This window comes from Impatiens glandulifera, chromosome 1 (assembly GCF_907164915.1).
Source record: "Impatiens glandulifera chromosome 1, dImpGla2.1, whole genome shotgun sequence".
NCBI lineage: Eukaryota > Viridiplantae > Streptophyta > Magnoliopsida > Ericales > Balsaminaceae > Impatiens > Impatiens glandulifera.
The window spans coordinates 12451390-12476035 of record NC_061862.1 but is presented as its reverse complement, the minus strand read 5'-3'; the positions used below and the strand labels follow the sequence as shown (position 1 = coordinate 12476035).

The window sequence follows — 24646 nt, the reverse complement described above, 5'->3', positions numbered from 1 at the left end:
TCATCCCGTACAAGCCCCTCTTTTTCGGATTAAGGCGAACGCGTTCCTTTGAGACGCTCATATTTTTTTCCTTCGAAAACTCTTTTATTTATTTATTTATTTCTATATTGTCCACCACACGATGAGGGGAATTGGTTTACAATCGTCCGCGATTTTGTTGTTAGAACACAATTCAGTGTACCAATTGAAATTGAAGGAGGTTATATAGACGAATCCACATGCTCTTAGAAACGTCACAATGAAGAAGAATGTGATCAATGAATTATTCACTCTTCAAACAAATGTTGCATCTGTTAGCAAGATGAAATCTTTTTTTTTAGTTTGTTAGATGTTAAGACTCCTCTATTGATAGCTTCCCAACCAAAAAAAGAAATTTTTGATGAAATTTGTTATTTCCACACCTCTTTCCAAGGAAACTGGGATGAAGTTTTTTGAAGAGACGCATGATAAATGTAGCTAGTTTTAAAATCAAGAGAGTCGGACAAAGAAAACTTGTTGTTAGTCTCTAGGTCAATCAAAACGTTGGTAAGAGGATCTATGATGAGAATTTGTCTCCCCTCCTCTTCGGTGGAAAATCGTCTATTTAAAGGAATTCTCTAAAAAATTTAGTTAGATGTGAGGCGAAAATAGTCGACTACTTTAGCCTCCTTTTAACTAAAGATCTCAAAAAGATCCCGATAAGAGTCTGACAATTTTTCGTTGGGGTGCCACGAATTATTCCAAAAATTAATTTTATTACCATTACAAACCGTAAAAATGAGAAGGGGTGAAGTTTTTCCCATGTTTTACAGATACGGCCCCATAGACTTCTACCCATAAACTTTCTCCTAGAAAGAGACATCCATTCGTTATCTCAAAGTCCATACTTAACGATAATTGTTTTCTTTCAAAGACTTGTGTTTTCGTTGAAATCTCCACCACCATTTACAGAGAAGCAAAGTGTTGAAAATGGAGAAGTCATTGATTTTGAGTCCTCCTTCAACAACGTCAAGCTTCGTTGTGTCCAATCTCACTAAATGAGTGATTTTAGATGAGTTAGAGTTGCCCTAGAGGAAATTCCTAATGATTGTGTCGATTCTACTTGTCACTGATGCAGGGATAGGGAAGAGTGACATAGTGAATGTTGGGATTATGGCGAAGGAGTTCTTAATGAGGACCAACCTACCTCATTTAGAGAGAAGTTTGATTTTCCAAAGTGCCAAATAGAATTTTCTCAATGATATGATTTCAAATATCATTGCAACTAAATTTTGCGCCGAGAGGGAAACCGAAATACTTTGATGGGAGAGAATAAATTCTGAACTCCATAATTTTGGCTAATGACTGGGTATTATGAACGTTACCGATGGAAAAAAAGTTCAGACTTTTCTCTATTAATCTTTAATCCCGAGCATGCCTCAAAAAGAATAAGAATCTTTCGAATAGAATGAAGTTTTTTGTTGTAGGTTTAGTAAGACAAATGGTGTCATAAGAAAAAAGTAAGTGAGATATCTAGTTGGGTCTTCTTGTCGTTCCTATATTGATTTCCGTGGAAAGACTAGCGTTGATGGCTCTCTCGAATAATTTTGACAAACCTTCCATAACCACCGTGAAAAGGAGGGTTGATAAAGGATCCCCTTTTGAGCTCTTGAAAAACTCAAACACAGTGTCGTTTATAAAAATTGAGAACTTAGGTTCAGTACCTCCTCCATTTCACTCTAAAACTCATCTTCTTGAGGGGAGAAAAGAGAAAATCCCAACTCATGTGATCAAAAGCTTTTCCGATATTAAGTTTACAAAGGAAACCCGTCCCCTTTCTTCTAGTAATAGAGTCAATACATTCATTTGTAATTAAAGAAGTGTCAGTAATCTGTCTATCTTGTACAAACGATATCTTGTTAGGAGAAATGAGTTCTGGCAAAAGAATTTTGAGTCTATTAACTAAAGTTCCCCAAGATTTTATAGAAGCTCGTCACAATGCTAATAAGTCTGAAGTGTTTGAGTTCCTTGACCCCTTGAATCTTCCTATCAAGGACAATAAAGCTAGAATTCCAACATTTCTCAAAGGAAGCTGTAGCATGAAAGTGATTGAACGAGCTCAAATAGTCATCTTTAATAAATTCCCAAGACTCCTTAATGAAAGCGATTGTGTATTCATCTGTGCCAGGTGCTTTGTCTCCATCAAACTTGTAATAGCTTTCCAAATTTCCTCAATTGTAAAATCCTGCTTGATAGAGGACTTTTGTTGCTCGCTAATTTTGTTAAAGTTTTTTCCTCCCAAATTGGCTCATGAGAAGACTTTCATAGAAAGAGAGAATGGAATCCCGAATGGAGTTTGCCTCGACAATCTTAATTCCGTTCACCTTAAGGATAAATATTTAATTATATTTTCTTTGATAGTTTGCAAAGTTGTGGAAAATCTACTATTAGAATTCAATCCTTGAGTAATTTATACCGTCGATTTTTTCTATGAGGGTGCATTTACTTTAATAAAAGTAAATATATATTTTTTTTACCAATTTCTAGAAACGTCTCAATAATATTTCACTATTAATTTTTTGTTTCGGTCAATGTGTTGATTGTATTTAAAAAATATATTTGATTCAATAGTTTGGATTAAATAATCTGTAAGAAAATATTTTAGAACAAATAAATAAATAAATAAGGACTATAACTCATTTGAGCAATGAGCCCAACAATGAAGCAGAATAACATCTTACCCAAATTCAAAGTTATATAATTCTTTTTTTATATTATAATATGGTTAAAATCTTTATTTTCCCTTCAATTTATATGAAATATTCAAATTCTCAATTTTATTTACTTTTTGTTTTTTAAAAACAATTTAATGTCATTTAATTAAAAAAATCAAATAGTGAAGTAGAATCTAAAATGAATAAAGATCAAAGCTAGTGAAACTCTAACTTTGGTTAAACCGAATGAGTAAAAGATATAAAACATACAAAATCTGCAACATTAAAAGTGCGATTCATGAGAAATCTCATCTTTGACCGAGCTCTCATTCCTTCAAACGTTGTTATTCATTTTCTTCTATGAATTATATTCCTTTTTCTTTTGTGAATATATTGTTTCTCAACATCAATGGTAACTTTTCTTGATTATTCCATTGATTATCTTTTCGTTGTTTCTCCTCTTTGCCTTTCCTGATGTTTTAAAGTGATGGGCCAAGTCTAATTCCCTTCTTCTTCGGTTAAGCTCTTCTCTCCATAATTGGTGATTGAACTTTTTCATTTGATAATAATTGTTTGTGAATAATGATTACCTCGTTTTTAGGACTTTCTTGATAAGTTTTCATTTAGTTATACCATAACTTAATTGTAAAAAATGATAATTGTAAAAAATGACTCTGTTTCAATATGTTTGAGAATCCTTGCTACTGCCCTGACATTTCTTACCATTTTTATCCTTTTCTCCCATAGAGTTATCAATTATTGCATCTTTGTTTCAAATTCGTCTTAGCATTCCCTTATTTTAATTTTAACTGAGTTGCATGAGTGTTAGAGTCTACTTTTCTCTAAGAATAAATGAGTAATAGGTTAAAATGTTATTTTGAACTGAAGTTATAGAAAATGTTAAAATGACACTTGAACATTAGCAATTATATTATTTTTTAACAAACATTAATTAATTATGTAAATTGCTTTTTCCACCCTCCCATATTCTTATCCCCGCCTCACTCCTTAATTAACTCAAAAATTATTTATTTATCTCTTACATTTTATATATTTACCTTTCTTATCTTATTTATTTTATTTATTTTATTTTATTTTAATATTAAGTTTTTTATCATTATATATAATTAATTAATTAATCTTTAATAAATTTTTTTTCTATTTTATTTATTTAATTAAAAATTAAAAATATTATTAATTTTATATTATAATTGTTTAAAATATATAAAATATTAAATTGTGTCTTGATTTAATAAAATATAAATATTTAATATTTTATTATATTAATTATATATATATATATATATTAAAATACTTATAAAAATAATAGTTGAATGATTCAATTTTTTTTATAAATAAAATTATCTATTAAATAATAATTAATAATTAGTTTAATTATTATTATTTTAATTAATAATATTATATTTTATTAAATTAGTACACATTTCAATATTTAATATATTTTAAATAATTATAATATAAAAATAATAATATTTTATATTTTTAATTAAATAAATAAAGTTAAAAAACATATTAAAAATTAATTATATTTAATAAAAAAATTTAATAATTAAATAAAATAAAATAAGTAAAATAAATAAAATAAGAAAGGTAAATATATAAAAGTGATAGTGATAAATAAGTAATTTTAGAATTATTTGAAGAATAAGGACAAGGGATGAGAATATGGGAGGGGTATGAAAAACACCTCCCATTTATTTTTAATAACTTTTTTATTATTTGAATACAAACATGCTATTCATGACGTTTCGTTTCAAAAATGTTTTATATACTTATTTATCACAAAATTAATTAAAACTAAGTTTTGTTTAAATCTTAATTTATTATAATTGTTTTTAATAAGACACTCCATATTATTTCAGCTTAGAACCGTCTAACTTTGAATCTAATATGAGATTTTGTTATTTTAAATAAAGTTCTTTATAAGAATCTAATATGAGATTTTGTTATTTTAAATAAAGTTCTTTATAAATAAGTTAAATCTAAATTAAATATATTTCACATAAAATTTATTAAATTATGTTGTAACAAATATTTTGATTTATAATGACTAATGATAAATTAAATGTGTATTTTGTGAATATTTGATTAAAGTAATCATTTTAAGTGAAGAAAGTGTTAATATGGTTCAATTTCAACTTAAAAATATTTGTAATTGAATGAGAGGCAATTATATGGGCCATGTTATTTTTTTTACATATAAATAATAATTTACAACAATATAATAACTTGTTAATGTAGCTAAGTAAAAAAATAGTCTTTAAAAAAACAAATGTTACAGATTCGATTCAAATTCTTTTAAAGGTGATACTAACTTTTGTTTAGGAGCAAGCGTAAACGAGTCAAGCTGCTAATAAGTAACTCGGTCAAAGCTCAACTCTCAATTTAACCGTACTCGAGCTCGACGCTCGAGTAGCTAAATTTTGTAATCGAACTTTATATTTTCAATTCGAGTAGCTCCCTATATATACTTATCACATCTTCTTCCCAAACTTTTCCTCCTCTAAGGGATCATCTTCCCCAAACTCATCGTCTTCCCTTCCCTTCATTTCTTATTCCTTACGAAATAAAAGAACAAATCGATATTTCACATGCTCAAATCGATATTTCAAATTCCAAACAAATAAGTAAATCAAACTTTCACATTCCAGATAATATTAACTTGATTCTTGTTATTTATTTAGATTGTTATTGTTGTACTGATGATTTTGTAAGAGTCAATTTTTCTGTAAAATATTAAGTTCTTAGTAGAATTTTCTTGAGACATAGTTCTGATGCATAATCGTAATTTAGTTTTCGAGTTTAAGTTCGAGTAGGGCTGCAAATGAGTCAAGCTGCTCGTGAACTACCCGTGAACCGCTCGATCAAAGCTCGAATTGAGTTTGACTTTAACCAAGTTCGAGTCGAACTCAGAGCTCGAGCTCATATAATATTTGCTCGATGACCTGTCGAGCTATTTCAAGCAAGATAATAAATAATATATATTTTTATTTATTTTAATATTAAAACCTAAAATTTAAAATAAATAATTTTTCTTGACAAATATTTAAAATTTTAATTTTAATTCAAAGTCAAGTTTCGAGTCGAGCCGAACTTATATATAAATAGTCAAGTCGATCTCGAGCTCAAATTTATAAACTCGTTCAAGTTCGAATCGAGCAAATAAATACCTAATTGAGTCGATCTTGACTCATTTGCAGCCCTTAGCTCGAGCAGCTCAAATTGTCATCAAGTCGAGTTCGAATATAAATTTTTTACTCGATATATATAATGCTCAACTCATTTATAACCCTATGAGTTACAAATAATAATAAAACAAAATAAAATATCAAGAAATGTATTAGTATAAATAATGATCAATTTAGAAGATAAAATGAAGAAAATGAGAATTCGGTTATCTAGTTTGGGGCTAATTTGGATCGTCCGAGATCTGTCTTGTGAAAAAAAAGTTGCAAAATCGAGAAAGGCTTTCTGCTGAGGAGTATGACTTACAATGGAAGGATAGAGAGACAATTGTTACATTACGGATTACAATTCTCCGTTTCTCTACCTCCTTCTCTCCCTGGATCTAATCGCGGTTGTTCGCAAATTCACAGCTATAGGGAGGTATAGCTAACCCACACACAAATTTCAGATTTTTTTCCTTTTTCTGTTTACTCATCGGGATCGATGGCGTCGGAGCAATTGATGTCCGGTGGAGGAGGAGGAGGAGGTCATCGTTACCTCCCAATGCAGAGGGAGCCATTGGCGTCGATGACATCTTCTATCTTCTCCAATTCATTGGAAGACCTGGGGTCGACTCCAATTTTCGATGAGTTGCCCAATGCCGACATCGTCTTCGTTTCTCGCCCTGACGCTGCCGATATCAGTCCTGCCCTCCTATCCTACACTATCGAGTTCCAATACAAACAGGCATGATCTCTTTTAACTGATATGCTGTTTCTTTTATGTTGAATTGTTATTCTTCAAGATTCATAATAAGGGACTATTTATGCTAAGTAAGCAATTCTGATTTAAATAGTCATACGATGGAACTAAGTAAACTTAAATGACATATGAATTTGCTTTAAATGCTCATCTTTTCTAGAAAGATACTACCTTAGCATAAGTGGGTACTGCAAAAGAAGCTTCTTTATGCACAAAACCATTGGTTGGATTAAGGGTTTCATTATGGCACCGGGTGCTACCAAATGTCTATCTAAAGACAAGAATTTCATATTTCTGGCGGAATTCTGCACTTTGCAATCACGAGCTGTTGATGCAAACATATTATTGTCTATTATCAGCCTTGGAAATTTACTATGTTTCTAAAGTCTTCTCTAAGCTGCTTTGATGTGATCCTCAATTGCTGAAGGTCTAGAGTTGCACCAAAAGTTACATATGTAATCAAATGACGTCCTTGCATTTCTTTTTCATCTAATATTACTGTGTCCCCTTTGTTTGTTTGTTATTGGTTCATTCACATACCAAGGAATACTTTTAAATCTTTTCAGCTTAATACTTTACCGCGTCGATAGTGTTAGCTGATTATATAGTCTTGTTCTAGAGGATTGATTGCTCATCTTGGAAAATGATAGTACTGCTCTCCGGGGTTATTGGATGATCATTTGTGATCTCTCCTAATTATAACATCAAATTTAAATGTAATTTATCTGCACAACGAACTAGTAATATATTGCACCAACTTAAGGGTTCATATGAATAACACCCTTTCTTTTTAAATTTTGACAGTTCAAATGGCAGATGGAGAAGAAAGCCGCACAAGTATTTTTTTTACATTTTGCTTTGAAGAAACGCACATTCATGGAGGAAATTCAGGAGAAGCAGGAACAAGTATGCTACCTTCCAAAATTAGATACTGACTTTTATTCATTGTTAACTATCTTCTGTGAATTTCTTTTATGATTCCCTATGTTGTGCAAAGGAGTTAATGCATTTTTCAACCCGTAAATCTCAAGGTCAAAGAATGGCTTCAGAGCCTAGGGATAGGAGATCACCCCACGGTTGAACATGAAGATGATGAACCTGATGATGAGGTGGTTCCTGTTCATCATGAGGAAAGCACTAGAAACAGGTTAAAACATACAATATCTGCAATTGTGACAGGCCAGAAGCATCAAACAAATCTTTCCTGCTGTAATTATAAGACTCCTTACAGGTGCTCTTTTGTTCAGAGATGTACCATCTAGTGCTGCACTGCCAATTATCCGCCCAGCTCTTGGAAGACAGCATTCTATGTCAGATCAGGCTAAGGTTGCTATGCAGGGGTATTTGAATCACTTCCTTGGGAATTTAGATATCGTGAACTCTCCTGAGGTAGGATAATTTTCTCTCAAGGTAGTTGATACTTCTTCTTGCATATGCAAGTTCTGATTCATTATCTTTTTGTTACCGAGATGCACATGGTTTTGTATGCGTTTTTGTCAATGGCTCACTTATAAGGTATATTTTGTAGGTTTGCAGATTTTTGGAAGTTTCTAAGTTATCATTCTCTCCTGAGTATGGGCCTAAGTTAAAAGAAGACTATGTTATGGTGAAGCATTTGACCAAAATCTTAGATGATGATGACCAACAAGGGTGTTGTGCATGTGATTGGCTTGGCTGTTGTAATGACAATTGGCAAAAGGTAACCATATTCCTTTAGATTGTTCTACCCATTTTTCATTTTTTAGGTTGTAACCGTGTTGTGTCTTAATGGGACTGTTACATATGATGTTTAGATTCTTTTTCCATACACATTTTACCTGAAAATGGATTGATTATGATTTTTTACATGTAAGGTTTCCCCTTTCTATCTCACTTATTGAACAGTTATGCATGTTTTTGTACTTGTCCCTTAATATGATATTTTTGAAATAAGATGATTTGATAATAAAGTTGAGTAAACCACTTAAGTCATTAAGTAGTGCAAAATAGGTCCTCAATTTTAAGTTAAGTGAACTTTAATTATACTTGAGATTAAGTCTTTGCAGTTTTTACTAATTCACTTGATATATTCAGCACTAAATTTCTTTATTAAAATTTTAGAACTTAAATTTTAGCTTTGTAAATTTTTATTATACTTGAAATAATTTCTAATGTGATTACGTGTCACAATTTCTTTTGGCAGGTCTGGGCTGTACTTAAACCTGGGTTTCTTGCTCTACTAAAAGATCCTTTTGATTCCAGGCTTTTAGACATAATAGTCTTTGATGTACTACCAAGTTCAGATGGAAATGGTGAGGGGAGAGTGTCATTGGCTGAAGAAACAAAAGAGCGTAATCCTCTGCGGCATTCATTTACGGTGAGATATATGTGCTTTCACTGTCTAAATTTATTTGAAGTTTCTTGTATATAGTAACAGTTACCTTTTAGATGTCTAGACATTTACATGTGAATATTCTTTTATGATGTTAAAATGTCAGTTTGGCTTCTAAACTTGTACATTGGGCCAAATTTACCTCCTGAACTTTTGCATGGGATAATTGGCACATGAACTTGTTTGCAAGGCTCAATTCATCTTTAAATTAGGATAGCTTAGCACATCAGTTTGAAAAAATGGGTCTTAATTATCCTTTATTGAATAGATCAGCCACTTCTGTTAAGGATTTTTTTTTTGTTAAGGCACTTGTGTAGATGATGATGCTTTAGATTCATAAAAGGAAGAAAGAGAAAAAATAAATGGATAAACTGGGTTTTTTATTTTATTTTTTCATGTTATTTAACTCGCAGCTCAAGTGGAAAGAGTCTAGCTAAGAGACCAAATGTATCAAGTTTAATTCCCACTAAGAACGCCACGATTGAAGTGGGGGCTATGGATATGGGGGATTGTGCTAGCTAAACCTTGGTTTAAAAAAAATTATTTTCATGTTGTTTCCTATACTTCACTTTATATATATATATATATATATATATATATATATATATATATATATATATATATATATATATTCCCTATCTGCTTTTGGTTAAGTAATCTTTCACTATTCATTAGATTTCGTTTGTCAACTTTTCTTTTCAAAATACCAAACCATTGTTTAAATGATTAGCTTCTGATTGGAGGAGCTATTGCCACTACATAGTGAAATATGGATGAAGTCTTTCTTATACTTGAAAATCAGAATTTTCAGTTAGGGACAGGGTCACAGGTTAGCTTGTAAGTTTGGAAATCATTCAATTATGTCCTAAAATTCTATAGCTTGTTATGATCTAACCAAAATTTAGATAGACAATATGCCTATTATCATGCCTAGGATTTGCAATTTCTCTAACAAACAAGTTAAAAATGTTTTCCCATCTACTGTATTCAAAATCCTTATTCAGATTGTATTTCTGGACATAATTTATGGGATAATACTGAGCGTGATTGAAGTTGTAATCTGGAGACAAAAGTGTTTCTTCTGATGTGAAATATGTTGATGATTGTCATTTTGGTCAAATTGCCTGCATATGTTTAAAATCTTCTTACTAACAATAAACGGGAAAACAATAGGTGTCGGGTGGTAACCAGAGCATAAGTTTGAGATGTAAGAGTCAAAATAGAGTCAAAGATTGGGTTGCTGCAATTAATGATGCCGGTCTTCGGCCACCTGAAGGCTGGTGTCATCCACACAGATTTGGCTCCTTTGCTCCTCCTCGGGGATTGACTGAAGACGATAGTAAAGCTCAATGGTTTGTTGATGGTCAGGCAGCATTTGATGCCATTGCTCTGGCAATTGAAGGAGCAAAGTCAGAGGTCTGTCCTATTCAATGATAATGTGGTCATTCATTAAGATGAAACTGGTTTCATCACTATTTAGTGCAACGTTAATGATTTAAAAGCTATTGCAGATATTTATTTGTGGATGGTGGCTGTGCCCAGAGTTGTACCTTAGACGTCCTTTTCATGCTCATGCATCATCTCGTCTTGATGCCTTGCTGGAAGCAAAAGCCAGGCAAGGAGTTCAGGTATGCAAGTTCCTTGGGTAACCTTCAATTTGTGCCCACTTGCAATAATTTGCTATGGCTTCACAACTTAGATAAGAAAATGTGTCAAAAAATGAAAATTAGTATAATAACATGAGATAGCTTCACACACACATACACACACATATAAATGTCAATTTTAAGATGGTCCACCATTATCCTGATTCTTCTATCTTTGAATCAGAATCTTGAGATTGTTTTCATGAGCTTATTGAGTAGCCAATAGTCAGAATTTAGCTGGTGCTGATATGCTCAAGTATAATAAATCACTTAAACCTTGGACTGGAACAATCCCCAACATATGAGTAATAGGATACCGTAAACTTTTGGGTTCCAAAAAGATTATTTACTTGCAGGAAAACTTGCTAGCCAGAACATCTTGTTGTGTGCTCCAATATTGACATCTTCTAACTCGATCACACTCAGAAAATTTTTCCATCCATATTTTCATTTAGGAATTATTCACTCTAACTGTGTAATGTACGCTACACCGAAATTTGTTTTTTTGGAACTGGAAATTCTGATGGATCCATTTTTATGCAAATTAATTTTTAACCCATATCTTGATTGCAGATTTACATCCTTCTGTACAAAGAAGTTGCTATAGCTCTGAAAATTAACAGCGTTTATAGTAAGAAAAAGCTTCTTGGCATTCACGAAAATATCAGAGTGCTGCGCTATCCAGACCATTTCTCTAGTGGTGTCTATCTGTGGTACGCATCTATAATGGAAATCAGTTATTTTTCTCTGTGAATAATTTTTGAAATTACTCACTTTGTTGCACTTTAACGAGCACTATGGCCTCCTCCCACATTTTAATACAAGAGAAAGAGAAAATCATTGGATAATCATATTTCTTTTTACTTTTAGTGGTGCTTTTTGTCAAACAGTAATGACATTAAGGGTATGTTTGGACAATTGGAATTGGAATTGTCATTGAAAATTTAATTCCAATTCCATGAGAATTGACATTGAATTACAATTCAATTCCTATGTTTGGGAAATTGTAGAATTGTATTTCAATCACAATTCCTACGTTTGAAAAAAAGAAAAAAAATAATTTTAATATATATTATCTATTTGATTAAAATATTGATTTGACCTAACCAATTAGGATAGCTCAAGTCTCAAGAGATTTTTTAAGTTTCAATTTTTATTAAAAAAATATCAATTCAACATGTTAACTTCATATATTCAAAAAAAAAAAATATATCAGTTCGATATTTTATCTTCCTAAATTCATAAACAAAATATCGGTTCAACATGTTAACTTTTTAAATAAAAAATAAAAAATATATCAATTTAAAATGTTAACTTACTAAACTAAAAAAAAAAGACATCGGTTCGATAATTTAATATCCTAAATTTTTAAAAAAAAATATCGATTGAAATCTTTAATCGTGTTTTAAATAATAAAATAATAAGTTATTTTGTTAAAAAAAACATTAAAATAAAATAAAATTTGGAATTACAATTCTGTGATAAAAAGAGTGGAACTGAAAACTATAAAATTACATTAGAATGAATTCCATTGAAATTCTAATTCCAATTCTAATTTTTAATATTAAAGATTCTACCAAACTTAAGAATTGGAATTAGACCCCCAATTCCATTTCCAATGTTAATTCCAGGGTTTTTTTTCCAAACACACCTTAAGAGAAGATGCAAATTCTGGAAAATAGAGGGTAGAAAACAAAGGATGATAATTTGGTAATTTGTTATGAACGTTTGGCTTAAAATAATCGCATAAGCTAAACATCAAAAGGTACCTAAGTGGTCACAAGTTTTTATTCGGCTTGCATAGATAGAGTAGTTACAGTATGCAATTTGCTTCTTACCTCCAAGTGCTCACAAATTGAACTCTGAATCCTAGCAAAAAATAAAAATAAATTCAACTCTGAAGACATAAAACTTTTTGAAATAGATATACTTGGTTACTGATTACTATGTTCAATTATCACAGGTCCCACCATGAAAAACTTGTCATTATTGATCACCATATTTGTTTTATTGGTGGACTGGATCTGTGCTTTGGCCGTTATGACTCCCCTGAGCACAAAGTGGGAGACCAACCCCCGACGATATGGCCAGGGAAAGACTATTATAATCCAAGGTTCATAAATCTCCATTTTGGATCTTGATTTAATTAATTCAGTAGAACATGCTCGCATAGCTTATATGACATCTTATGCTGGATTTGTATATGTTATAAGCACAACTGATCACACCAGAGCTTTCCAGCATAAATGAATGGTATTTTGATTGCAGAAACACATTTTCTTTGTTTATGTAACTGTATACTGGCTTCATCATTTTTTTTAAGTAGAGGTCTTGCAGTTTCTGGATTGCACCAACAATCATTGGACCACTTGGATGGTATTAACTGTGCATACAGATTATTCACTGCACATTATCTTTTTTTGAATAATATATTTTAGAAGCAGTGTTCTACCTTGGTCTAGTACAAGTACTACTACTCTCCCACCTATACAGTTGGCCAGAAACAGCTAGTAATATGCATTAACAACTTGTTCTTATGGTGGCTCTTGTTTGTGCAAAATGCAATATCAATTGGGCTCATTGCTGGAAATTTGTCTTCATCTTCCATAAAGTTTATTTAACTGATAACATTTATTTTCTATTTCAAGGGAATCCGAGCCTAATTCTTGGGATGATACAATGAAAGATGAGTTGGATCGAAAAAAATATCCGCGTATGCCATGGCATGATGTGCATTGTGCCCTTTGGGGACCACCATGTCGTGACATTGCTAGACACTTTGTACAACGCTGGAATTATGCTAAGGTTGGACACTTCCGGATGCCATGTTTCATGTAATTTTGTATTCATACTATTTTCTCATTATTTTAAACACACTTACAGCGTAGTAAAGCTCCAAATGAGCAAGCAATTCCACTACTTATTCCTCAGCACCATATGGTTATTCCTCATTATATGGGTGGAAGTGAAGTGATGAAGGCCCCTATTGATATAGAAAACAATTTTGAAGGATTCAAGAGACAGGATTCATTTTCCTCCCGATCAGAAGATCAAGATATTCCTCTGCTCATGCCTCAAGAAGCTGATGTCCAAGATACGTCCAAGTCAGATTGTAAGGTGATGATTGGTAAACATGATCAGCAGAGCAGAGGCAGCAGAACTCATTTTACTTTCAGGAAGTCCAAAGTTGAACCTTTGGCATCAAACATGCCACTTAAAGATTTTGTGAATGACCTCGATAATTTGAAGCATCAGCATGATTGGTCATCAGAAATCTTGTTGCCTGGGTTGAGGGCTTCTGAAAAAGAATGGTGGGAAACTCAGGACCGTGGGGATCAGGTAGTTTCTCCTGATGAAATTGGGCAAGTTGGTCCACGGGTTTCGTGTCGTTGTCAGGTAATATATGATTCAAAGCAGGCAGATAATCTATTTCTCTGGTTGGGCTGTACATATTATGCTGTTATTTCCTTCGGTTAATTTCTTCTAATTAAGTCTGTAACAAGAAAAGCTTATATGTTGATCCAATTTTATTTTATATTTTCAAATTGAAAGTTTGGAGACTTGGGACACTGTCCTAATGGTCATTCTTTCTTTTTTATATCTATATAAGATATGAGGGTAGTCCAACTCTAACACTTTTTTTGCATAGTGAAAAGCTAAAGAGAATGATGCTAATCATACAACTCATTAACTCTTTGGAAGTGGCTGCTGCTCACTGAATATGTCCCCAAAATAACCAACTTCTATCCATCCACCAAAAGACGCGCCTGGAATCGCAGTTGTCAAAATTATCAATCTTTGGCCTTTTTTTGTTGTTGTTACAATTGTCCTCTTCTTTTCATGGTTCAGATGGATATTTCATGCAGCAAACATGTATATATTTGCATGTCGTATGCTTGAAAAAACTTTTGCAGAGATAGGGTATATTCGTTATAGTTTTTCTTTTGAGACCAGGGTTTATTCCCTGGAGAAAGCTAGCACGACCCCCACTGCTATGACCTCCCACTTAAATCAGAGTGCATTAGTTATAGTTGTTGTAGCCCTATATTTGGTTAAGATGAATAGCTTCCATTTAGTGTCCTCCGAGTTCATTACTTGTGTTGCTTCGGTGAGCATGTTTAGTTTTCTTCTTATTTATTGTAGCATATTCTATGACCAGAACCATATATTTAATTTATTCTTTTTCTGTACTTTAGATTAAAATGTCCTCATTTTTCAATAAGCATGACAATTGGTCTCCCATTTCAGGCAATAAGGAGTGTCAGTCAGTGGTCTGCTGGAACAAGTCAGGTTGAAGACAGTATTCACAATGCTTATTGTTCTCTAATCGAGAGGGCAGAGCACTTCATCTATTTTGAGGTATGGGTTGTTTCTGTATGTCTCCCATTTCAGGCTATTTGGAGTGTCACTACAATGTTTTTGGCTAAAACACTAGCACCAGACAAAATATGAGACCTCTAAAAAGAAAGGTATCAGAATCTGAAGTGGTAAATTCAGCATGGAGTTCTTGTTGTCAAATATTTTCTCTTTGTTGATAAAATGTTGGTCTACATACTAAAAAAGTTATTATGTTATATGTTTCCACATTGAGCCTATTTGAAAACTAGTAATTTGTCACAATTTCGATCTCATTGAAAAATTGCCAGTTAAAATTGGAAGTGTTGATCTTTTTTGTCTGGCAAGATTTTTCTAGTGTGACCATGATCAAAACTTTTTCTAGATCATTATCTAGATTATAGTGCAACTTTTGTTGCTGCATTTGGTATACAAATTATTTGCCTCATCATGATTCCATGTATTTTTTTGCTTCATTGATTCAATGTATTTTTTTTGCTTCATTTGGTATAAGAGAATTTTGTTTTACATGTCAAATTATTTTCTAGATCATTGTGATTTTCTGGCAAACATAACAAAATATTCTGATCATAATCAACATGAAAAAAACTTGGTAACAAATGTAGCCCGTTGCCTCACTTTTCTAAGTTCTACTTTTGGATGCTCTAAAATGTTGGACTAGCTAATAATATCTTCTGAATTTGTTTCCTCCACTATTTCTCCAGAATCAGTTCTTCATCTCAGGTCTTTCAGGGGATGACACAATACGGAACCGTGTATTAGAAGCATTATATAAGCGTATATTGAAGGCGCATAATGAGAAAAAATGTTTCAGAGTTATAATTGTCATACCACTTCTTCCTGGCTTCCAGGTAATAATGTTTGTGAATAATCCTTTTTGTATCTTTGATGTTAAGTTTGCTGTTATATATCTGGTATGAACAGGGCGGTCTGGATGATGGCGGTGCAGCTGCCGTAAGAACCATAATGCATTGGCAATATCGAACAATATGCAGAGGAAATAATTCAATACTACATAATCTTGGTCACCTCCTTGGCCCCAAAATGCACGATTACATCTCATTCTATGGCCTTAGATCTTATGGAAGACTTTTTGAGAACGGTCCCCTAGCCACTAGTCAGGTAATTCCACGCCCTATTCTGGTTTTATAAACTTATGTTCATCTCTTAGGTAAAGCAAACTTATAGAATCGAGTTCAACTTAGGAGCTTGTTTGATGTAGTTTATTATTTTAATTAAGTAAACCAATTTTTTAGGGAAAAAAAGACATTGTTCGATGAAAAGTGAATTGTTTTTGTTAAATGACTAAAGTATCCTTTATATTTAATATTTAATAAAAAAAAGTATTAGTAAGAATAATTTAGTTGATGTTCACCAAACAAGGTCTTGGTCTCCAAGAAGTAGCTGTTTTTCCTGTTTGTCGGTCCCTGATTATAAGTTCTCGTTGACCACAGCCTATAGAAACCAGGCTATCTACGGCTTTTAAACCTGTTTGCATAAAGTAATTGCATATAAATAGTACCACATAGATAAAGATGAGCTCTTTTGCGCTTGCAGGTATATGTGCATAGTAAGATAATGATAATTGATGATCGTGTAGCTCTTATTGGGTCTGCAAATATAAATGACAGGAGCCTGCTGGGCTCAAGAGATTCCGAGGTATCAATCTGTTGACTTATTTTTCCGTAGTTTAAATTATCAGCAATTTTTTTTTCATAAAGTGAGCAAAATTATGTTTATTATGGTTGGCACAACACAGATTTGTGGGTTAAGATTGATTCAACACTTTTACAGATTGGTGTCGTTATTGAAGACAGAGAATTAGTTGATTCATCTATGGGAGGGAAGCCATGGAAGGCAGGGAAATTTTCTTCAAGTCTTCGTCTTTCACTATGGTCAGAACACCTTGGCCTTCGTCCTGGAGAGGTTCGTCATGAAATTAGTAGCAATGCCCAATTTTATCAGGTGGTTGACATCCTTTTCTTCTTTCTTTTCAGATTAGTACGATAAATGATCCAGTGATCGATTCAACTTACAAAGATATATGGATGGCAACTGCAAAGGTGTGAATATATTATTAATTAACACTCTTCTCCAGAAATTTGAGGCTTTTTTGAACTGAACACTTTTGTGCAGACAAATACCATGATCTACCAAGATGTATTTTCTTGCCTCCCAAATGATCTAATTCATTCAAGGTACAAACACAAAAAATCCAATCTTTGATGTATTTTCTTGGTTATTTTTGGCTGAAGATTCCTTTTTATTATAAACCAGAGTGGCCCTGAGACAAAGTACGGTTTATTGGAAGGAAAAGCTTGGGCAAACAACAACAACCGATTTAGGAATAGCTCCTATGCAGTTAGAATCTTACCAAGACGGATTTGTAAAGGGTACAAATCCAATGGAAAGATTAGAATCAATCAAGGGGCACCTCGTTTCGTTTCCCTTGGATTTCATGAGCAAGGAAGACTTGAGGCCCGCCTTCAGTGAAAGCGAGTATTATGCATCTCAGGTTTTCCATTAACTAATTTACAAGTCAAGTCGAAAATCACACATTTACCAGAATGAATGAGAATACGCTGCTTTCTTCATCATCATCATCGTAAGATAGAATAAAAGCAAGCCCGATCAAACCGACAAGGAACCTTTGCTGCTGTCCTCATTGTAGCAACTTGTTGTAGGAAAAACCCGTCAAACAGCAATTAAGTAAATATTATTGTTAATTCTGGGCGGCAGTTTAGGAGGCAATTTTCATAATTTCATATCATATCTTGTTGTATAACCAACCTCCCCCTCCCTCGATCTACCTATATATTATGGAAAATCATTCTACTTGTAATTTATATATATATATATATACACTCACAACACATTCATTTATTTGTTGACCACTTTCCAAGTTATACTCATTAAATTTATTCTCCTAGTTGATTATATTTTTCACATTATGTTTCTGCACTAGTTTTACTCAACTGTAAAAAAAACAAAAAACTTAGTATTATGGCAAAGAAAAAAAAACTTTAGGCAGTTAACTATTAAGTTCAATTTTTTTTTTAATTTAATTGAACACCTGGAAGATTGGATATTTTGAGCATGACGGTAAGTTTCGATTACCTGATTAAATGGTTAAGTGTATTTACGGACTATGAGTTTAATCTGCGGAGATTTGTCGCACTCTGAAGGAGAAGGGGAACTTAGCGTTTTATGAGCTTAATCCGCGGGAATTAGTCGCATTTTAAAAGAAGGAAAAGTGGAACTCAGCGTTCTATGGGCTTAACCCGCGGGGATTAGTCGCACTTTGAAGGAAAAAGAACATTTTTTTTAGGTTATATTATGCAACTTTTATTTTTATATATTTTTTTAAGAAAAATAAAAAATAAATATTTTTTTAATATTATAATTAAGAAAAATAATTCTGTTTAATCCAATGTGTGTGACATTACATTCTTACCAATTTTCCCCTTAATGAATAAGAAACAAACCAGTGCTTAAAAATAACTTAACTATGCAGATTTGTTTGGAAATATCGAAATGATTGATTAGGGTTTGAATAAAAAAAAGCATAAATTTATTTTAAAATATATTAACAAATTTAATTTCCAAACAAACTATTATTTTCAAAAATATGTGTTGTCTTCTAAATTTTTAAATAAAAATAATATAACAATTAATATGTGATTTTTTCTTTATTTATAACAATTTTTTATACTTACTTTTTCTTAAAGGACCAGTATTAATACCCAAAAAGCTTGGAGTGCAATTTTCGGTTGTTTATAAAGATTAGGGACTTAAATTTCTCTTTAAGTTTATCACCACCATGGGGGTTTGCTATCTTTATCGTCTCCGACTCTCAGTAGTCAAATCATTCCGTCGCCGTCGCCGGAGATTCTGTCTTCATCTTTGTTGAAATCATATACAAGAGATTCTCATAACGAAGAAGATAAACTATTTTCAGGTGATAGTCTTTCTCTATATATCTTACAGTGCCGCATTGATGATTGCTAATATCTTAGATATCGAAACTGATTGGTAGAGTCGCGAGATCTTATCTCAATCTCATAATCATCCATCAGTTAATAGCAATTCCATTCTGAAATTGCAGGATCTATATTAGTATTCATTTCCTTCAATGGCGGTTCCAGTAGTTAATTCTGGTGCATTGATCACCTTACCAGAACTTAATTCCTCTTCTCCTCACTTTAGACATGGAGCCTCCCTTAGAGTTGTTGGAAAGTAAGTGATTAACTATTCTTAAATGCGCAAATCTGTCAAATTATTGCACAAAATACTTTTGATTTTCAATGCAAGAGTTTATGTTATGCTTTCTCTTCATTTTGCCTTCAATTTTTGTGATAATAGCTAGGGCATAACAGGATAAATGCTTTGTCTTAGTTAAATTTAGTGATTTCATTTCGCTTGTATAAGATCCAAATTGTATTATTGAGTTATGGCTTCATTTTCAATATCATGATTCAGATTATAACATGCGTTTTTTACTTCATTTGGTATAGAGATTACTTTTCATGAATCTGATTTTTCAAGATGAAAAAAATGCATCCCAATGATTTTGTGTTTTAGACTTGAAGAGTATTCTGTTGAGACAGCAATTGCTGTAATTGTTGATGGAGACGCCAATCTAAAGGTTAACACACAACACTTAAACATGTCTCTTCGAGTTGGTTCACTCTACCAGTTCATCGGAGAACTACTCATTCATCCTAACAACGAGGTTATTATAACGAGACAACAATACTATTATGATTGAAACATCTTTAATGCTTATTTATTTCAATGATATGTGTGATCCTTTTCAACACAGGCTATACTCGAGGCACGAATAGGTAGGAATATAGATGGAATGGACCTTAAACTCTACAAACAATCTCTGCAGCTCTTAAAAGGATTTATTGATTGAGTTTCTTTCGCTCTTATTTCTTCTGCGTTTTGATGACACAAATGATGTGGGTGGCAAGGATTTCAATAGTTTATCATAATTTAAAGGTTTGTTATGTAATCAAGATTATAATATTGAAGTAGTGGGGAAATTTCTAATGATCATCGATATAAAGAAGCTTATCTACTCCCCTTCAGTGTGACCACCATGATAATGTTTATTATTGTTATGTAATCAAGTCCACTAAAATAAATGGTGGCCTGTAAATTTTCCCATGTCGCATTCGTTCAATATCAACCGCTTGTTTACTCTATTATTTTTATTTTAACTTAAGGTTTTTATTACTTCATTAGCCATCTTTTAGGAACTGTTCTTCATTGGTTGCTATCTTGTTTTTATTAGACAAGACAAGAATGTTAGACAAGTATGAACCCACAAAAAGAAAAAAACATTTTATCAATTTATAAAATGTTTTTTTTTCTAGAATTATTTATTCTTTTTAGATAGCCTCCCAAGTAAATATTGAACTTGAGGAAGATTTTTTACTTGAATTACATTAATTAATAAATATAAATTAAATATGGTGATGTCTTCAAATTTGTTGGGAATATTTTTGTTGGGAATTTGTCAAAATGACCCTAAAAATGATTTTTTTTTTTTTTTTATGAAATAATTCAGGCACGATAAAGTTTGTAAAAATGATCATTTTAGACGAAAATACCCCTCCGCGTTACGAAGCACTCTCGCAACAGCACTGCTGAGAGGTCATTTTGGCAAACATTATTAAGCACCTCTTTGTGTTACGCGAAGGGTGCTTCACGTGACGCGAAAGGGTATTTTAGACTTTGAACTGAAAAGATCATTTTTGCCAACCTTATCGAGTCTGAGTCATTTTCAAAATGCGGTTATTAGGATCATTTTGTCAAATTTACTTTTATTTTTTTGATTGATTATTTGTTTGAGAATATAATAATACAATTAAATTCTTATTTGGTGTAAAATTGAATTATTTTTATAATTTGAAAATGTTACAAACTTTTATATATAGCCGCATACTCTCTTTCTTTCTCAATGAGCGCGCGAGTGTGAAATCTAACTGAAACTTTTGAACGCCGGAATTCTGCCGGGAAAAATAATTCTCCGGCGAATTGATCAAGTTTCGGATCTTATCAGCTCAATTGGAATTCATTTTCACCAAAACCTTCGGTAAACAAGGTGAATATCTTCTCTCCTCGCTTCTTTTCTGTTTCATTTTACGGTAAGATTTTGGAATAGAACTTAAAGTTTTCCGCCGGATCGCTGGTGTTTACATAGGCTGTCTCGTTCATTGTGTGTTTGTTTTCAATTTGAGAGGTGAATGAAGCAAATCGATCATTGACAGTGACTTGAGCCGTACTGTCGGTGTATCTGTGTTCCTTCCTTCTCGTCCATAGTTTCTAGCAATCGCTTGCTTCACGTTTCTGATACTTTCTCTTCGAACTTGCTCCGCTATGTTGCTTGATTTGTTCTTTGCCTTCTATAAGACTAGAAGCAAATCGCGCTCTGTTTGTGTAGTTAAGCTGAATGTTGTAAAATATAAAGTCTGTGAGTCAAACTGGAGATCGGACCAATTCTATTGCTTATTAGTAGAATCCAGTTTCACTTTTATGTTCTAGATTTAAGATCTAAGATCTAAGATCTAAGATAGAAGGATAAGTTTCCTATGATGATTTTATTGATTCTTCTGTTTGGTTAAAATGTTACCAGGATGAGACAGATTTCCTCTATTTGGAGTGGCTTGACAAAAACTATACTGATCAAGAGTGGAAAAAAGGCTGACGTCGATTGCAGAAGAGAAGCCACAGATGCCTTGGTCAAGGAGGCAACGAAAAACGATATGATATTGAGATCTCCAGGTGTTGTTATTGCACGAGACTCGGACCACCTTACATCTGTATTTTCTAAAGGAGGCAAGAAAGGAGTGAATCAAGACTGCTTCATTGTGTGGGAGGTATAATGTCAATTAATCTTGAGCCATATACATATATATGATTAAGTCTATGTAGTTTTGATGAATTGGGTTTAAATTGATTTATAGGAGTTTGGTTTCCAAGAAGATATAATCTTTGGTGGGATTTTTGATGGACATGGTCCATGGGGTCATCTTGTTTCCAAAAGAGTAAGGAAGTTAATGCCTTCTTTCCTGTTATGTAATTGGCAAGAGACTCTTTCTGAAGCTTTCCTTAAGCTTTCTGGTGCAACACCTGACAAAAGTGACCAATCTCATATATGGAAGCAAGCTTTCTTTAGAACATATTCAGCCATTGATCAGGACCTTAAAAGGCAAAATCGAATCGATACATTCCATAGTGGCACCACAGCTTTAACATTTGTTAAGCAGGTATATATGAATGTTAATTAAATTGCATTAGTTCATTTACTAAATCATGTATACATGAAGTGAGTAATTTGAGTTCATAGAAACATATTTGATAAACCAATTGAATCAATTTGAAAATGAAAGTATGGCTTAAGCCAAATAAAAAAGGTGAATTCTTTATCAAATTGTGTTTATGGAAATTTAAAATGATACTATTATTCTGATCAGGGGAACCATATTGTGATAGCAAATATTGGTGATTCTCGAGCTGTATTGGCAACTACTGATGATGAGGGCAGTCTGATGCCTATCCAACTCACTATTGACCTTAAACCTAATTTACCTCGTAAGTCTCCCTTTTAAACTCCTTTTTGAACTTAATAAAGTGGTTTAAAACAAATCTTAATTTGATTCATACATATGTAATAATGATGGTTATTGGGCAACAGAGGAAGCAAGTCGAATAAGACAATCAAAGGGAAGAGTATTCTCAGCTGAAGATGAACCAGGAGTATACAGGGTCTGGATGCCTCCAAATAAACAAAGAAACGGTTCAAGTGGTCCAGGGCTAGCAATATCAAGAGCATTCGGTGATTACTTCATTAAGGACTTTGGTCTCATCTCTGAACCCGACTTCACCATGTGGAACATTAATACCAGCAAAGACAAATTTATTATTCTAGCAACCGATGGGGTACCTATCATTGTTATTATTATTCCTTAATTTCTTTTCTTCTCTATAGTAATGTTAATTCTGATTCATCGATCTCATCTTATATTTGATAAAAAAAAGGTGTGGGACGTTTTATCAAACGAAGAAGCAGTGCAGATTGTGTCATCAACACCCGAGAAGGAAGAAGCTGCTAAGAGATTGGTTGAACGGGCTGTAAGTGCATGGAAACGAAAGAAAAGAGGATATGCCATGGATGACATATCGGCTATCTGTCTTTTCTTCCAACCCACAATCGAAAATAAGAAACAGTCTTGATGAAATTCATCACCTCATCTCCAAAGGTTAATTTTTGTATGATATATATATAAATACACCACTTTTTTTAATTATAAACAAGCTATAATAGTATATATATTGTACATAAAACTTATTGTTTTTAATCTTATGAGTTACATTTATCTATGTGTATATTTTCTTTAGTTATAAATGATATATATTCAGGAAATATTTTGCAGTGTGCTCAATCAAACTTTTACAACTTCTAGTACATTTTAAGTTAAAAAAATACACTTTTTATAACTCAGTAGTTATAAAAAACACTATTCCAAAACACATTACCATTATTCATATTTATCTTAGTAGTTGTTTTATCATTATAAAATTTTAGTCTCCTTTTGTAAATAGTTATAAATGTGAGAATATTAATAATATATGATAATAAAATGATATATAATATAAATAAGGTTACAATAATTGAAATAAATGACAGTGAAAAAATAAATCAAGTTACTCTAAGCTTTAATTAAAATAGCAAAAATGATTACTAACAATAAAATTATCTTTCTCTCTTCTATAATATTTTTTCAACTTATTAATAAGTTTTTATTTTTCAATGACTTTTAGATATTGAATTTCTATAACATCTCTCATCTCTTATTACACACAAAAAAAATGAATAAGAATAAGTCAAAATTTACAAATAAAATTTCATAAATAATAAATGAAAATAGTGAATTAAAAATAATAAAATCTCTACTCTTACGGCAATATAAAGTAAACCAAATATGATGATTCGACATCATTTTACAAAATGCTCCCTTCTACCTATACAAGGATAAGTAAGAAAAATATAAATCAATTTAATGTGAGAGAGATATATTTGGAAATAAAATTTAGTATATTATGTATTAAATTTAGATATATTATGTATAAAAAATATTTTTTATTAAATATTACAATAGAATTAATCAAGCGTTTTTTCGAGTAGATAGATTTTATTCACAATTTTTTAAATCACAAATTGTTCTTTTTTTTAATTTTATTTTTTTTGTGAAAGTCATCAGGCTTGCACCTTTAATGGAAAGTGTGTTGTCCCACATTGTTAGATTAAGTGAAAATAGGGATCCGATATTATTATAAGAGGGGAGTTGGTGATTACAAGAAATTAAGAAGCCAAGCACCGAACACAAAACGAACTATTCTTTCGCCTTTTACTAAAGAATACCGTGTGTTCTTTGCAATACGTGGCATACGCCTATTTTTGTTGGGTCCTCTAATCGGAGGCACCGTACAATTGAGTTTAAACTTTGAACTTTTCATATCTACGAAAATTTAATTCATATTAAATATTAATCTATTATTTGAAATGTACTTTACAAAAATTTGTAATAAATAAAAATATTTCACTCCTTATTTCGCATACTCTCCCTTTGAATTGTAATCCT

The 24646-nt window shown here is 32.1% G+C and overlaps 3 protein-coding genes and 1 non-coding gene across 5 annotated transcripts; all 4 read left to right on the top strand.

Moving 5' to 3' along the window:
- Positions 1-6088: 6088 nt before the first annotated feature.
- On the top strand, positions 6089-17887 carry LOC124919312 (phospholipase D zeta 1-like). 2 transcript variants are annotated; one of them, XM_047459537.1, is made up of 20 exons: positions 6089-6605; positions 7425-7526; positions 7652-7767; positions 7868-8009; positions 8149-8319; positions 8803-8976; positions 10165-10407; positions 10503-10619; positions 11211-11350; positions 12601-12750; positions 13286-13442; positions 13521-14033; positions 14886-14996; positions 15698-15844; positions 15918-16115; positions 16551-16652; positions 16788-16919; positions 16991-17056; positions 17130-17191; positions 17271-17887. In XM_047459537.1, exons 1-20 carry the CDS (start codon positions 6363-6365, stop codon positions 17518-17520), a joined length of 3336 nt encoding a protein of 1111 aa, XP_047315493.1. In that variant the 5' UTR covers positions 6089-6362; the 3' UTR covers positions 17521-17887. The 2 variants fall into 2 exon arrangements, with proteins under 2 accessions (XP_047315493.1, XP_047315494.1); XM_047459538.1 differs by lacking the exon at positions 6089-6605 and having other exon boundaries at positions 7852-8009.
- A 1195-nt stretch (positions 17888-19082) lies between these two features.
- On the top strand, positions 19083-20067 carry LOC124921827 (CST complex subunit TEN1). The gene is made up of 3 exons (XM_047462525.1): positions 19083-19229; positions 19575-19725; positions 19816-20067. Exons 1-3 carry the CDS (start codon positions 19126-19128, stop codon positions 19909-19911), a joined length of 351 nt encoding a protein of 116 aa, XP_047318481.1. The 5' UTR covers positions 19083-19125; the 3' UTR covers positions 19912-20067.
- A 1539-nt stretch (positions 20068-21606) lies between these two features.
- On the top strand, positions 21607-23422 carry LOC124920340 (probable protein phosphatase 2C 34). Its single transcript, XM_047460809.1, has 5 exons — positions 21607-21880; positions 21968-22270; positions 22478-22595; positions 22699-22943; positions 23043-23422. The coding sequence occupies exons 1-5, from the start codon at positions 21638-21640 to the stop codon at positions 23235-23237; spliced, it is 1104 nt and encodes a 367-aa protein (XP_047316765.1). The 5' UTR covers positions 21607-21637; the 3' UTR covers positions 23238-23422.
- A 949-nt stretch (positions 23423-24371) lies between these two features.
- Positions 24372-24488, top strand: LOC124922875. The gene has a single exon (XR_007097926.1). It is a non-coding gene; the product is annotated as a U5 spliceosomal RNA (small nuclear RNA).
- The last annotated feature ends 158 nt before the right edge of the window (positions 24489-24646 follow it).